The 16,432-nt window shown below is 48.6% G+C and overlaps 1 protein-coding gene across 3 annotated transcripts; it reads right to left on the reverse strand.

Annotated features, from left to right (window-relative positions):
- Window positions 1-3,366: 3,366 nt before the first annotated feature.
- On the reverse strand, window positions 3,367-15,386 carry EEF1AKNMT (eEF1A lysine and N-terminal methyltransferase). 3 transcript variants are annotated; one of them, XM_036342758.1, is made up of 8 exons: window positions 14,899-15,359; window positions 12,724-13,483; window positions 11,226-11,425; window positions 9,648-9,843; window positions 8,509-8,676; window positions 7,085-7,300; window positions 5,122-5,253; window positions 3,367-3,837 (listed from the first exon to the last, which is right to left on the reverse strand). In XM_036342758.1, the coding sequence occupies exons 1-8, from the start codon at window positions 15,049-15,051 to the stop codon at window positions 3,563-3,565; spliced, it is 2,100 nt and encodes a 699-aa protein (XP_036198651.1). In that variant the 5' UTR covers window positions 15,052-15,359; the 3' UTR covers window positions 3,367-3,562. The 3 variants fall into 3 exon arrangements, with proteins under 3 accessions (XP_036198651.1, XP_036198653.1, XP_036198652.1); XM_036342760.1 differs by having other exon boundaries at window positions 12,724-14,028; window positions 14,899-15,031; XM_036342759.1 differs by lacking the exon at window positions 3,367-3,837 and adding an exon at window positions 4,860-4,992 and having other exon boundaries at window positions 14,899-15,386.
- Window positions 15,387-16,432: the final 1,046 nt, after the last annotated feature.

Genomic DNA, 16,432 nt, shown 5'->3' on the forward strand with positions numbered 1-16,432 from the left:
CGCCCCAATCAATTTAATAAATTAAATGTTTTAAAGGGCCTTTTCTGTGCCAGGTACAATACGAAGCACTTGGAAAAGAAGGAAGTTTTAAAGGAAAATAAGTTAATTGGATAGAGTTATCACTTTAAAGGAGACAGGAAGCCAGGCTGAAGATATGTGCCCACAGGAAGAGAAGTCAGTCACAGCCTTTACAAAGAGTAGCAACGAAAGGTTCCCTTGAGTTCCCTGGCAGAGAACAATCACATGACTTAACTAAGCTCACAGATCACTGAAGCTGCCTGTAACCCAGCCCTGGGCACCTTCCGGCGCCCTGAGCCTAGCACAGCAAACTCAAGAACTCAAGCTTGGGAAGGAAACACACCCGGAATTAAACCCTGGGTTTACCTTTAATTAGCTTAGAACTAAACCCAGGTTTTCTCATGTGAATAAAAATAGGACTAAAAAATACTCATGGGAAAATGAGGTTATTAAGATTAGAATATGTGCCCTGGTTTCCATTTTCAACAAAACGGAGTAACAGGGACCAGATTTTCTCTTCTCACTTGGAACAACTGAAATCCAAGACAAAGCAGACGAAACTATGGTTTTCAAGACATTGGACGTCGGGCAATAAAGGACAAAGAGCCCTGAGAGAGGAGGCCAATGGGGAGAGCCTGTGACTGACCAGCTCGCTGCCCGAAGGGAGCTTCCTGGTCAACAATGAGCGGAAGACACGCAGGTAGGAGTCCAGACAGATCAAGTCACCTGGGTTTGCAGGCCGAGGTCCCCTCCCGTACTCAGGGGGGGGGCTGTAAGTTTTAGGGGAAGTTATCCCAAGGCCTCCCACAGTCAGGACAGTTCTTTCATCCTGAGAGGACAACCACATGGTTCCTGGGGCACTGGGTGGAGCACTCAGAATTCTTCCTAGGTAGCGGGGCAAAATTAACCTTCCACTGAGCACTGCCCCGTGTTTCTGGCTGAACTGAAGGTATCTGGAGGGGGCATGTGGCCCAGAGGCCATCCCATCTCTGGCTCTGTGGACTGAGCACCTTTAAGGCTGTGTGTGCATTTCCTGGACTACTGAAACAAATATTACTGTAAATAAGGTGGCTTATAGCAACAGAAATTGCTTCTCTCGCAATGATGAAGGCCAGGAATCCTCGGTCAAGGTCCTGTCTTTGGATTTAGGGCTGCCTTAATCCAGGATGATTTTATCTTGGGCTCCTTAACTTAATTACACCTGCAAAGATCCTTTTTTTTCCCCCAAGTAAAGTCACATTTACAGATTCCAGGGGTTAAGACATAGATATTTCTTTGGGGTGGAGGTGCTACTTTTCAACCCAACTACAGGCAGGCTTGCATTACTAATATGTGTATGTGTGTGTGTATCCATTATTTCGATCAAAAATCATTTTTGCCAACCTTTCCTGTGACGACTGTTTACGATGCTAGAAATGACTTAGATCTTTACAGAAAGCTTGACCTGCCACCCCAGGCCCAGAGGCACATGTGTTAAATTTTTATTTCTTATATGCTTCCTAGATTAATGCTCCTTCAAATCCCATGAGCATTATCTCATTGCTTTATTTCCTGACATTGTTTCTAAAATGAGGGACGTGGGGCAAAAGGGTCTGTGCCTCCACCATCGGGGACCTCCTTCCCTAGAGAAAATCGATCTTCCCACACCCATGGGAAGGACAAAAGGGTGGCAGGGAATGAGAGGACTGGGTAGACTATTGAGTGAAGAAAGAGAAAAAAGCAGGAAATACAGTTCAGGTGAAACAGCCTTTTGAAAGAAGACCCTTTCCCATCGGGAATTTTCCAGCTGCCCCAGAACTTAAATGTGGTTTCTAGTGCCCTCTACTGGGAAGCATGGGAACCAGCTCAGACCTGAGCTAGAAAAACAACCTGCGTCCAGGCCTTCAATCACTGTAAGGGGGCAGGTTTTACTGAGACTGGCCACCTTCCTGTCTGTTCTAAGGAGGAGCTGAGATGACTTAGCAAACGCCTGACCCCGCACCCGTTCCTCACACTCTCAGCACATGTGGTTCCGTAACTCATCCAGGTGCTGCAATTCGCCTCCCAAGCTCAGCAGTAACATCGGGGGGCCTGGCCCTTTCCTCTTTCTATTCTCAGCACAGAGCATGGAGTCTGGCACAGAGCAGTCTTTAAAAAAAAAAAAAAAAAAATCCTATTGAATATTAAAAAGAAAAACCCAATGTGAGAATTCTACTTCTTATCAGCAGTTAGCTGTTAGCAAATTTATAGAAACCAAACGGCAAGACAAGGCCCAGGGCGGAAACTGGATGACCTCGGGTTTACTGGGCTACAGTCCTCAGAGGTATACCGAGGCCGTTACAGTGGGAGCAGGGCTGCGTGCTCCAGAGAGGAAGTCACCAGTGCAGCTAGCTGACCCCTCACCTACCGTCCTCCACCCAGAGGGCAAGGAGCTGGGGTGCGTGTGGGTAGATAGGTGCGTGAATAAAACGTGCACATTCGTCTCTGACCCCAGTTCCTGACCCAGAGCTCCTAAACTTCTCTGATTCTTGGGTGAGAAGAGCATCCTTTGCTCTAATGAGGTCCTTGGTGGGGTCCCGGATGGGAGCGAGTACCCAGAAAGGCCAAGCCATGGTTACACGCTGGGAGCCTTCAGTCACAGGCCCCACCCTCTGGGAAAGGGAAGGGCTGGAAATTGAGTTAATAATCCATCATGCCTACACTGTGCAGCCTCCATAAGAATTTCAGGAGTACAGGGTTCTGAGAGCTTTCGGGTGGGTGAACACAAGGTGCTGGGAGGGTGGCGTGCCCACAGAGGGCAGGAAGTTCCCAGCCCTTATGCACACCTAGCCCTGGGCATCTCTGTCATCTGGCTGTTCCTGAGTTGTGTCCTTTTATAATAAACTGGTGATCTGGGTAAACTGTTCTTTTCCCTGAGTTCTGTGAGCTGCTCTAGCAAATTATCAAACCTGAGAAGGGTGCTTATGGGGAACCCACTCTGTTCAGTGTGCTGGCACAGAGTTGAGATCATTCCTACCAAACCGACAGAAGGATCCAGCAAAGGCAAACCAGCAATCACAGCAGACTGTCCATACTATGCTCCATCATCAGGGACCTCCTTCCCTAAAGAAAATCGTTCTCTCCACACCCAAAAGGACAAAAGGATGGTAGGGAATGAGAGGACTGGATAGTGTATAGGGTGAAGAGAAAAAAAATAGGCAAAGAGAAAGAAGCAGGAAATACAGTTCAGGTGTAACAGCTTCTTGAAAGAAGACCCTTTCCCTAAGGAGCTTGCTCACTCGTTAAGGCATCAGCGACTGGTGGGGTCTCCAACACTGAATTCTACCCAAGGGCACGGTATTAGAAGCAAAGGCAACCAACCAGTGGCACTGAAGAGGACAGCACAGGAAGAATGTTTTTATTTTCCCAGCTCTCCAGGCAACGTCACCAGGCTGAAGGTCCCATGCAGCTGAGTATGAAACCAAGAAAAATACAAGGCTTAAAAAGTATTGTGGGTTCTATTTCGTCGATCTCTGGCAGGCCAGGAGCCCAAGGTCAGGCAGGCAGGAGGCTGAGAGGCCAGCGATCACACAATCTTCACAGTCTTGAGCATATCGGACAGGACATACGTGCCATCCCAACCCCTCCCTGGCTTCCGCAGGGTCTGCTCCAAGGCCTGGGCCATGTCCAAGAGCTCTGGTGTGGCAAGTTTCCGCTCGGGGTGCAGCTGACAGAACAGAATCTCGTTCACTTCCCCCTCGATGCGCCGGACATACAGGAGGGGGAACACCGCCTTGAGCCCACCCAGCACTGAGTCCTTTAGCCCCAAGTCTCGGCACACAAGGTTGAGGATAAAGACACCTGTAGGGTGGGAAGGAAAGAGTCAGAATGACCGCACATCTGGTGACACGTGGAGACAAGGTACAGCTCTGAGGAAAATACCATTTCTGCCCCGGGGAGGCTGAGGGGGACTAAGACAGCACCAACAGCGACAGCCAGCTTGCAGAGAACATACGCACACAGAAGGCAGAATGAGGAAAGCATGGGAAATATGCAAACCAGAGGAAACGTCAGCCCACTTTCTTGCTCTCCTATGCTGCTAACCAATGGTTTCACCATTCTCCATGTCTCAGTTTCCCAAAGAATCACTTTGAGAAAGAAGTAACTAACACCCCCAAGAAAGAATGTACCAACTCCGCAGGGATGTTATGTTCTTGACAAACACCATGCAGTACTAACTAGCCAGGGATGGCCAAGGTCACCTTACAACAGCTAAGGTTCTAAGTCAACTCTGTTCACCACAGCACCATACACCAAATCAAAACATGGGGGCCGCAGACACATGACTCAGAGCCCCAGCTTTCGCCAGGACCTGGGCTGAGTCCCAGCTGTTACCCTGGCCACCTTGGCAGGTCTCTTTACCTCGGTTTCCTCATCCGAAATGGGCTGTGATGAAGATGAGATAAGATATTGCCTAGTCTGGGGCACGTGGGAGGAATGTGACTGGGAGCTAGCGTTGCCGTGGTGGTGGGAGTGGGAATGACTACAACCACTTTGTAAAACCGGCGGCAGCATCTGCGAAAGCTGAGCATACGCTTCACCTACCATCCAGCGATTACAGCCTTACATACTAGTATATGCCCAACAGACCCGCCCACGTTTCACCAAAAGGCATCGTTCGAATGTTAATGGCAGCACTACTTACAGAAGCACCCAACAGCAAAGCAGCCCAACTACCAAGCGCAGAGGGGGAGCCTGAGCGCTACAGCCACACAATGACACTACATAGCAACGAAAGGAACAATGGAAACGCAATACTATGGATGAATCTCACAAGCATTGCGTTGAGTGAAAGAAAACAGAAACTTAAAGACTACAATCTGTATGATTATTGCATTTATATAGAACAAAAATGGGGAAGACTAAGGCGTGCTGGTAGAAGTTGCGAGAGTGGTGATCCCAAAGAGGAGGTGAGAGGTGGGCATCTGGGGCGCTGGAAATGCTGTGTGTTCAGCGCTGGTAAGTGGTTGTTCAGAGGAAGGAGATTGATCAAGTTACACATTTATATGTGCATTTTTCATTATAAAAAAAAAATATTTTTGAAGGACCCATCCTTCCCCCCTTCCTGACCTTTTGTTCTCATACCTTCAGGAGTCAAGATGCTCTTGACCTTCTGCAGGAAGGGCTGGTCCACAAATGCTGGGGGTGGACAACTCATTCCCAGTGTTGGGTCCTTACTGTCCACGTCAAACATTATCACGTCATACTGAGGCCGTGCTGGGAAAGAGAAGCAAACTTTGTGTCTTTGTTGGATAAAATATGGCCATTTACATTCCTACACTGCATCTCTCCTGTGACCTGTAGTGGCGCAGGTGGCTGAGCCAGAAGGACAACAGGGAGGATGTGCCACTGACATCACCATCCAGAGGAATCGTCACCAAGGTTCTGCTGTGAGTACCCCACCTTAAAGACGGGGCCTGGTCTCATCTTCTGGAGCCCATTCTGCAGGGCACTTACTTGGTTAAGAGTCTCTCTGTCCCAGTGGCTGTCAATCCTGACAGAACATTCGAGTCACCATGGGAAGCTTCTAAATACCTACAGAACCTGGGCTCCTTTCTTGGCCAGCTGAGTTGAAAACCTCCTGGGAGGCCTGGCATTTCTCTTCAGCTCCCCAAGTAATTATCAGTGCAGTCAGAGCTGAGAATCACTGATCTGGACAAGCAGGGATCTAAGCCTTTAAGGGCTGACCTACCACATGCCTGGTACTGTCTTAAATGCTTCACATGTTATTAGCTATCTTGGGCCTGAGCCCCCAGAATGACTCTAGCTCAGAGAGGAAACCTGTGAAACTCTTAATATGGTCAGTTTGCAGTTAAACTAGGGCAGCATCTGTCCATCTCAGCACCAAATACACTCATCCCAGCACCAAAATGTCATTCTGGTTTGCCACACCCTTACTGGAAGAGATTCTGGTCCAATGAGAACCAGGCATCAGTTACGGAACGAGCAGACCAGGAAATATGGGCCTGAGTCGCCCAGGTTCACTTAGGACTGAACCAACCTGACTTTTCCTCAAGGGACTCAGGCTCCGGAAAGCATGTCACCAGGAGCCTATCTATGAACTTGCAGAAGAATCAAGGGACCTCCTACAGAACATGAATAGAACTTTTGTCCTAAGTCTGGGATATGAAATATTAGAACAAATGGAACCTTAAACCCAGCAGCTGGAGGGCTGTCGGGATCCCCACTGAGCAGCTTCTGCCTCAGGGCTTTTCAGCCTCGGCACTACTGACATTAGGGGTCAGACAATTCACTCTGTGGCTGTGCTTTGCATCGTAGGAAGTTCAGCAGCATCCTTGGTCTCTCCCACCAGGTGCCAGAAGCACCCCTACCCAATGGTTATGACAACCAACACGTGCAGACACTGCCAAACGTCCGAGATTTGGAACCAGTGGTTGGCATAATGCTGTTTTGCTCTATTTCTGACTTCACTTCCAGCTGATTTTAGAAAAAACACCTCCCAACACACCCCTCAACTGTTCTTCATCTTTCTTCACCCAGCTACATCCTGGAGGTTTCTTAAGGTGGTGAGGAGGTGTTAATGTTGCAGGGTCAAAAGAAAAGCCCCACTGTCTGTTAGCGCCATCAGGTCAGGAAACAGTTCGTAGTACCCAGTGATGGCGAACCTATGACACGCGTGTCAGAGGTGACACGCAAACTCATTTTTTTGGTTGATTTTTCTTTGTTAAATGGCATTTAAATATATAAAATAAATATCAAAAATGTACGTCTTTGTTTTACTGTGGTTGCAAATATCAAAAAATTTCTATATGTGACACGGCACCAAAGTTAAGTTAGGGTTTTTCAAAATGCTGACACGCCGAGCTCAAAAGGTTCGCCATCACTGTGCTAGACCCCAGCCCCTAGCACAGAACTAAGCATACGGTTGGCACTCTGTAGTTACTGAAAAAAATAACAAATCAACAGGAAAAAGACTAGGATGGTGCTGATGCCACCCTCTCAGAGATGGAGTCTAGAGGCCCTCATAGGCCTGACAACCTTGGATCAATCTTCCCTTGACATCCCCCAAGTTCCCCAGTAGCAGTACCTTCTCTTCCCGCTAGGCTGGTAATATAGTCCAGGCCATCTGCAATGTGGACCTTCATCCGGTCGCTCTGGGAGAAGCCAAACCACTGGGTGGCCACTTCCAACATGGACGGGTCGATCTCCACAGCCTCGATATGGGACTTTGGGAAATGGTCGTGGACAAAGAGGGGGAGGCTGCCCCCGCCCAGGCCTACCACCAACAAAGCCAGCGGGGTTTCTGTAATATAGGAAGAAAGCATCATTTTACCATCAGCTCACTGGAAAGTTTGGTACCAGCCTCAGGAGGGCAAAAGAGGGAGTGAAATTGTTGGCTCTGCCCAGGGGATACCAGATTTAGGGGTCTGGCCTCCCTGTCTCATCCCAAAATTTAGGAGTTAATTTGACATCTGAAAACTCAATCCTGGCCTCACAATCCTTCTCTTTACAAATCCAGAAGATGACCAGTGTGTTATTGTAGCCCCTTAAAAATCCCAAAGCACTCGTCACCAAGAGTCCCCACCATAAGCCTTATTGGACCCCTCTACAAAATGGGGGTCTACAATGGCCAACACCTGGTTCATGATCAAAAGGCAGTGGATTCCACATAGATCAACGCCACAATGGGCCAACGGACACACACAGGGACTGTGAGTGAGGACGGCTCTAACACAGACAGAAATATGTGGTGTTCACCACTGCGGTCAGGTCCGAACCTGTCATTAGTGAGAAGGCTGACTGCACTGCCTGTAGTATGGGTTTTTAAGTAGGAATTCAAGCTAGAAACATATAATGCATTACAGAAAAGCCAGAACTTCTCCTTAAGTGCAAAGGCATTTCTCTGGAGACATGGTTTTTATTTATTTTTATTTTTTAAATGTGTTTTTATTGGGGGTGGGGGGGAGAGAAACATCAATGTAAGACAGAAACATTGATCAGCTGCCCCCCTGCACACCTCCTACTGGGGATTGAGCCTGCAACCCAGGTATGTGCCCTGACCAACCAGGAATCGAACCAGTGCCCTTTTGGTGCATGGGACAATGCTCAACCAACGGAGCCATACCAGCCAGGGGCCAGAGACATGGTTTTTAAAGGCTCCATCTGGTTACGTGGGTATATAAATATGTGAGAATTCATCAAACTGAACAGCTGAAGATCTGTGTACTTTACCTATCTCCCTGGATGTACTTCACACCTTAATTTTTAAATAAATGGGTGGGAAAAAAACTTCAGACTTCGACATGTATGGCCATTTCAACACGACAACTTCAATGTGAGGAAAAAGTTATTTGGATGTTCGTTAACTTAGAAGCAGGTTGGGAATGAGAAAGATATGAATGTTTATGCTTTTGCCGGTCTGTGATCATTGCTCTTATTCACAAGCAGCTCCTTTGATTAGCTCTGTCATCTCCCACGCTCCTCCCTGTGGGAAGCAGTGACAACCCTCACCTAGGAGCAGCTCGGGGTTTCTCAGCAAGGCCAGGCCGGCGATCATGGCTTTGTGGTGTTCACAGCACAGGTAGCTCTTATCGATGGACTGCCCCGGAGCTGCAGGGGGCTCCTCTGGAGTACCAGCCGGCCACTGCTTCTTCCTGTCCTTTTTCCGCTTCTTCTGGGCTAAATGAAGAGAGACAATGAAGTCCTATGCTTAGTCCACTGGTCCTCAGAGAGCAAAGCACCAGGGGCAGTGGGCTGCAGCTGACTTGATCTCACTCACAAACCCAAGCATTAAATGTGCAGGAATTTGAACTGGTTACATGTCAGAGTCTGAAAAGGAAAGTGGTAAAGATATACCCCAAAGCCTGGGAAAACTCAACTTAGGAGTCCTGGTACCTCTCCTACGAGAAATATAAGGCCACTAACAGAATCTTCATAAATTCTTGTAGGGAAGGACTTACAATTACCTCCTCTATGCCAATTGCTATCCTAGGGTTTTTACTCTATGAGCTCCTATAACAGCCCTTTAATTCCAATTACTGGCAGATAGAACACATGAGAATCTGAAGAGTTAATAATTAGGTCCAGAATCAGTAGGTAGTGCCGCCTGGATATGAACTTGGGACTGCTTGTCTCCAATGCCTATCATCTTTCTACTGTACCTGGATTTGAACCCGGGACTGTCTCCAATGCCTATCATCTTACTGTACCTGGATTTGAACCCGGGACTGTCTCCAATGCCTATCATCTTTCTACTGTACCACTCAGACAGCAGAAATGGCTCACCTCACAGAGCCCTGTTGAATTAGTACCCGGACGTATGTGGAACTTATAAAGCAATTGGCTTTTAAACTAAAGGCATTAAAGTGATGATCACGTTTACTTGGTAATCCATTAGCCCTGCTCCTTATCATTTCACAGCCAGGCTTGGCTCAAGAACAGAACACAGGCCTCTATTCCGCTTATGGCCACTCACACCCTAAGAGCCCAAGTGGTCTAAGAGGACAACCCACTTGGCCATGTGCCTCTGGTCACAGGTACCCAGGTCTGTCTTACATCTCGGCCACGCTCCCAGGTCCTTCTGACCACCCGAAATCAAGAGTCCACGCCGTGTCCATTTGGGTCCCACCAATGTGCCGCTCACACCTCACCTTTGTGAGACACACCCTTCAGCAATCTGGCTTCTGACTGCACCACGTTCCTGTTGCTGAGAAAGATGAGCCGCCGGAAGTAGCACTTGTCATCCCCCTGCACGTCCTCGATGACGTAGTCGCCACTCAAGGGGCTGCGGTCTTGGTGCTGAATGGTCCGCACCCCGATGTCCCCACCCACGGACAGGAAAGGCACCTGAAGGTACAGCAAAGATGTGGTCAAACCACCAGCTCAGCTGAGAAACGTGAGAAAGTAGAACCCCTTCCCTGTGTATATCTAAGGAATCCAGGCCTTGGTTCTGGGCAGCAGAACTCCGCAGGTGTGCCCTTCTGTTCCAGTTCCTCTCTGGGGCCTTTGACTTGATCTCATTAAGGCTTAATTTACCTTTCTGAAAACTAACTGATCCCCCCAAAACCATTATAAAATGCATTTGGTTCTCCCCAAAGAAAAATAGGAGTTTCTCAAGATTAATCCTCAAAAGCACTTTCAACAATCCAGGACAATCAAAGCCAGAGAGAACCCTTGAGAAGAGACCATAATTATGAAAGAAGGGGATGAGAAAAAAATTAAGAGAAAAATACATTTCTCCCCTAAACCTTTCTCTTTCCTCTTCCAGTCTTTACATCTGTTGTTTTTCAAAGACCTATATGAATATTTACTAATCACCAGGGATTCTTGACTTTGCAGAGACGTAGGCACTGATGAGAGAAGGTCACAAAGAACCTCCCACAGGAGCTGGGTCTCTCTGATGGGCACTGACCAAGTCTACCAGGAAGACTCAATACATTCTCCTGTAAGCACAGGTCAGCCTCCTGGGCAGAATCCAGGCTGGGAATCGGGAGCCTATTCCTTTTTTCAGGTCTGTTACTATAGCACCCAGCCTCCAGGTACCTTGGCTTTTCCCTCTGTCAAGAAGGATAAAGTCACCTGCCCATTACCCTGCCTTGGGACCAGGATGGCATCAGACAGACCATGTCAACTGTTAAGTCCATATCACCACTTTGGCAAAAAACCTCCAGTTTCCTTCCCAGTAAAACACCAGGCCGGCAATGCTCATATCCTGAAAGTACCCATTTACCCTCAGATAATGATGGCTCTAAGAAGCAAAAGGGGCAGGGTGGGCTAGAAGGAGTCATTGGGGGAATAAAGGAAACATATTTAATACTTTCAACAATAAAGATTAAAAAAAAAAAAAGCAGCAAAAGGGTCAAGAGAGTCTTGTGCACAAGTGAGGAAATAGACACACAGTCCAAGTCATTCACAGAATGAAGAGCTGGAGCCTGCAAGAGCTGGAGCATCTCCTTCGTGCCATCTCTGTGGGTCCGAGAGGACCCCCCAACCCCAGACCCAGATGTGCCTGTGGGTCTCAATATCGGCAACCGCTGGCCTTCCTCACACTGCCTGGGGCAAAGGAATGTGACTGATGCCCACTCAGCTCTTAGCTGCTGACATGTCCTCCAGGAGCCGACTACGGTCACAGACCCTGCCCTAGCTTCTTTCAGGACACCCTCTGCCTTCCCGCCTGCTAGTGTGACTTCTCCAGAGACCTGTGAAAGCTGCTGTCCGAGCTTCCTTACCTGCTGCTGGGCGGGCATCCCGGCCGGGGCCAACTCCATAACTCTGGCCGATAGCTCGGCCTGGATGCTGTCCATGCCTTCATACTGCTGACCTCGGTGCAGGGCCACTGTGATCAGCCTCCTGAAGCCAGCACTGGCCGCCAGCTGCTTCCGGCCCTCCTCCATGCCAAAGAGCCACTCGGTCTCCCGACCCTGGGGGACTAGAAACAGGCGCCTGGTGACAGGGAGTCCCGGGAAGAGTGTTCAAGCCCACTACCGATATGACCACATGGCAGAGAGCCAGGCCCTGCCCAGGCCCAGAATCCCTTCCAACTGTGACCCACTGGGGGGCTACGAGTCCCTGTAGCACAAGGCCCAGAGAAAAGCTGCCATCAGACATGAGGCAGGACCAAGGGGGAATAAGAAGTGTGAGCACGCGTGCAAGGGAAAAAATAGCAATACTGCCAACACTTACTACATACCAGGCATTATTCCAAGCAGTTAACAAATAGAAACACATAGAATCTTCACAATAGCCCAGGATGCAGGTAGTATTATTAGTCCCATTGTATAAATGAGGAAACTGAGACCGAAGTTACATTATTCGCCCAAGGTCACAGAGCTAATAAATGGCAAAGGTGGAACTCAAACCCAGGCAGTCCAGCCCCAGACTCCATGCTCAAGTCCAGGGCACATGTTTGCTCCCACAGGTGCAGGTAGAATGATGGAATACTTGGAAAAATGGCGCAGTCATCTGGAAACAAGTGGCCAGCATGACCATATCGACACCTTGCATTTATCTAAAATATTCTATTTTTGAAAGCATTCTCTCATATTCTCTTTTTTTTATCATTATTAATGCACTAGTAAATCTGGTATCGTTTACCCCTTTCAATAATAACACTAGTGTCCAAAGAGCAGCTATCATGTGCCAGGCACCTTCCTAAGAGCTTTGACACTTCTCACAACTAAACAAGGTAGTTATGATGTCACTTATGAATGAGGAAACTGAGTCTCAGAAAACAAATAACATGTCCAATGTCACATCACCAAGATGTGACTGGGACAGAACTGGAACCCAAATCATCTGGTTCCAGAGCTGACCTTTTTTAGCCACTGCTCTGTACTGTCTCTCTAATTCAGCAGAGAAACACAGCAATTTCCCCAGGTCCCACAGCTTAAAGGCTACAGACCTGAGACTGGACAGCTCCCACCACTCGACGTTACAAAGTAACTACCATCTCTACAGTGTGTGACGTGCCTAAATGTATCTGTATTACTTCTCTCCTTCTTATCAACCCCATTCTCCCACTTCACCAAGGCTTTGCGATGGAAGATGAGAAGAAATAAGCTTCAAATCTAAGGTAGCTGGAGAGCTGCTATTGTTTTTCCCTCATGCCTTGGCTAGTCTAACCTCTGAAAGGACCATCCCTGCAAGATGAAACCAGCCAAGGCATACCCATCCACCAACGCCCCAGCCCAGCCCTTCCAGGGAAGAGAGGGACCAATCCCAACTCACTGATGAAAATGGCAAAATGATTGTCCCGCGATGGTTTCACGGTGGGGCTGTCCACCACGTGGAGGGTGTAGCGTGGCTCCCCCGTGTCCCCATTGCACAAGTCCAGGGACACATTCCCCAGCCCGGCCTTGCGGTACAGCTGGCTACACAGCCAGGCATACTGCTGACGCTCCCGCACCGCCTCGGCCAGCCGCTCAGCACTCTCCAGCCGCACAGGCTTGCCCTGCTCCTGAGCACACAGCTCGAGGATCTGAAGGGCAGAGCCAGGGATTGGCCTGAACTTGGTCATGATGAAGGCAAAGACAGGCAGGGGAAACCGAGGCTCTGCTTCCAACACCTGGTCCTGGCTGCTGGCCACCTGATGCACCCTGACCATCCACCCCTCCCTGGAGAAGTGACCCACTGCTTTCTTCAGGACGTGAGCCTGAGCCAGGGAGATGCAGAGGTAGCGACCGCCCACCTGCAGGACACGGCCAACCTCAGCCAGCATCCTGTCCACCTGTTGCAGGGTCTTCTCCTCCTCATCTGTCAGGACAGCATCCAGGGTGCCCTTGTCCAGCACCACCTGGAAAGAGGCATCAGGAAACTCCATCTGTGTCATGTCCATCTTCAAGAAGCTCATCTGGGGCCGTCGGTTGGCATTGCGTTCCTTCATTTGCCTGATGACAACCTCACTGATGTCAATGTTCACAATATCCTGATAGCCCACATCGTACAGCTGCTCGCTGAGCTCTGAGTTACCACACCCAATCACCAGCACCTGGGGGGGAAACCGAGAGGATGGAGGTGACTAAGGCAAAGGAATGAGCTTCGCATGTGTTGAGGAATCAAGTCTCACCTTGGTCGCTGCATGTTTTCAGAAGGGGAAGATGCTGTTGTCATAGAAGAGAGCACCGTTACAGAGCTGGTTCTAGGCTCCATCTTAAAACACCTCTGATTAGAGGACTCACTAGTGAAAATCACATTCAGCGACAGCCATGCAGGTTATGTGACAATGGGCTTTCCGTATTACAGAAACAAACTAATCATGGTTGTGCTTTTCTCTGAATCAGGCATTTTTTACTCAAGAACTGGTAGGAAGTCACAGAATCCAAATGCAGTAAGTAGTTACAGTTGAAATCTCCTATCTGTTTCACTGCTGAAAACCTAGTTCTGGCATCATCCTATTCCACTCATGCCTTTGGCTCCTCCTCATGATATCCTGGTATTTTCTGAAGCTGAACTTAAATACACAAGTTGTTGCCTCCTGCTCTGTGCAGCAACCTCCCATCAATCCTTCAAAATACTGCCCGGATGTCACCATCACTGGAAAAGCATGGAATACACAATGAGAAGTGCCTGAACTTTGGAGCTTGATGGGCCAGAGTTTAAACTTCCATGTGGCCACTTACTACATGTAAGATCTTAGGACCTCAGAGCCTCATTTATCCATCTGTATAATGTGTGTACACCACGCACCTCACAGAGTTTATTATGAGAATTCAACTATCAAACACACACACGCACACACACACAGCACAAGGCTTGGTGCTTAAAACTTCCTTAAAGCTCTCTACCCCCCTCCCTTCCCTACCTCCACTCAGTACAAGCCCGCCTCTGTCAAAACTCCTCTTACTGTACTTACCACTTTTCTCTTCGGGAATGTGCCCAGGGCATTCTATCTTAGTGCTCTGTTAGCGTAAGGGCTGAGCACGCTGCCTGAAATTCAGTGGGCCCCGCTACAATTACTGGATAACAGACTTGTGTATCAGTGAAACAGGGCTAGTGCCTTCTCCACAAAGATGCTGTGACAGAAACGCACACTTTATTCTCCAGGAGGCCACATCTAGGTGGAGTTACTAAAAGAAGCGACTCTTCCAATGGGGTTATTCATCGAAGAATGAGCTGGGGCGGGAAGTCTTTTATCTCAAACCTTTAAAAGAATATTTTTAACTGCCTTTCAGCCAGAATGATGCATGAAATCCTGAAATTATGGGCCCAATTAGGGCTCCCACGCCTGTCCCTGTTTACCGTGTGCAGGATAACCTGGAAGGCAGTTCCCACCTTCCCGAACGAACACACGCGCACATACACATTCATTCTCATTCATCCTCTCTCCCTCTCCCTCTCCCACTTCCTCTCCCTCTCTCTCTCTCTCTCTCTCTCTCTCTCTCTCAGCGGCAAGGCCGCGCTTACCTTTTCCCGGGGCTTCATGTATTTGTGCAGCACCCCGCACAGTTCCAGGTAAGTTCCATACCACTCGAAAGCTTTCTTTCCGCGCTGCTGGAAGAACTTCTCCCAATAGTCAACGGAGCCAAACTCCTTGGAGCTCTTAGGTAAGAGATTCATACTTCCACTCCGCAGCTGCGTCTTCCAGACTGTCCCACCCGGTGTAAGGGAGGTACCAACGGAGGGGCTTTCCCTCACGCTGGCTCCGCTCCGGGACACTTCAATGGGCTTCCTTTCCACAGACAAGCAGCCACGTTGATCTCTTCCCCATTCAAAACCCAAAGGAAGGACCCTTACATGTGAACCGCACGCGCGAGACGCAGAACGTAACGCCTTCGCCCTGGACTCCGCGCCCACAGCCCCTGCCACATGCGGAGCGCCGCTCCTTCTCAGAACTTGATTTCAGAACCGGCAATCATATCCGGGTGCGAGGCCTCGCAATTGGTCGACCGCCCAGACCTCCCAGGATCTCATTGGTCACTGATTTTTGTTCCTGGTACCTCACTGGCTGCGATGGGCTCGCCTCACGCAGGCGCCGAGCGTTTGTTTATGTGAGGCGGAAGTAGGCGGGCCCGGGGATGGGGGCGGAAGTGGCCAGTTCCCTGGAACCCAGGCTGGGGTCCGAACCCCGAGAGAGGGCAGGTTCCTGGGGCCCTGTGTTCGCTTCGTCACCAGTTCTTACCATGAGCCACATAGGAACTGAGGACTCATAATTGAGGTAAAGCTCCAATTCATAAAAAAAGAAATAAAAAGTTATGTGACAGTAAATCCAGCCAGACCTCCTCTAAGTATGAGATTTGATTCCCAGGATTCTCTGCGTTCAGTAGTTTCCTTCTCTGTCACGTGGACATCTGCAGGCACACCAGTTTCCTGATAACACATAGACTAGTAGGCAGTTAGTTCACTTTTATAGGGAAAACTAAGGGCATAGCAGTTGTTTGCCTTTTGGACCACTGGGCAATAACTGAAATTAAAAAGCCAGGAAAGATGAGGGAATGTTGCCAACGGCCATGGCCTGTGCCTAGTGCATGGGCCCTATACGTGAGGCCCGTCACAAAGCCTCCTTTTGGATCCCGACTGGATACTGGGAAAGATTACAGTGTTTTCGCCATCATTTCATGATAAACTTCAATTCCATTGTAGGAAAAGGGGGAAAAGCCTGGAAAACAAGTTGTTTTCCTCCTAAACTCTAGCACTTGGCACATCTACCACAAACATCTTAAGCATCCCATTTGATGGGATGTTCTCTACACTCAGTCCATAATACAATATTTTCTGCCACCAAAAACGTTTAAAACAGCATTTAATAAACAAAAATTATGTAGGTGCTCTACCCTCAGTACAACTTCAATTTCTTGCTGAAAATGGTAATATATCAAAGTGAATAAATTGATCCATCAGATATGTGACAGGTATTCTGTTAGAATCTGGGGATATAAATATGGTAAATAGTGCTTGCTGTCCTCCAAGAAAAAAAAATTCAAGTCAGTGAGACCGGAAC

Source organism: Myotis myotis, unplaced genomic scaffold (assembly GCF_014108235.1).
Source record: "Myotis myotis isolate mMyoMyo1 unplaced genomic scaffold, mMyoMyo1.p scaffold_m19_p_18, whole genome shotgun sequence".
NCBI classification, from domain to species: domain Eukaryota; kingdom Metazoa; phylum Chordata; class Mammalia; order Chiroptera; family Vespertilionidae; genus Myotis; species Myotis myotis.

Coding starts and splice junctions, on each gene's coding strand:
- EEF1AKNMT (XM_036342758.1), bottom strand. CDS start 15,051: ATGAATCTCTTACCTAAGAGCTCCAAGGAGTTTGGCTCCGTTGACTAT. Junction 8,677..9,647: donor GAAGGGTGTGTCTCACAAAG/GTGAGGTGTGAG, acceptor CTCTTCATTTAG/CCCAGAAGAAGCGGAAAAAG. Junction 5,254..7,084: donor CAGCCTAGCGGGAAGAGAAG/GTACTGCTACTG, acceptor TCTCTTTCCCAG/CACGGCCTCAGTATGACGTG.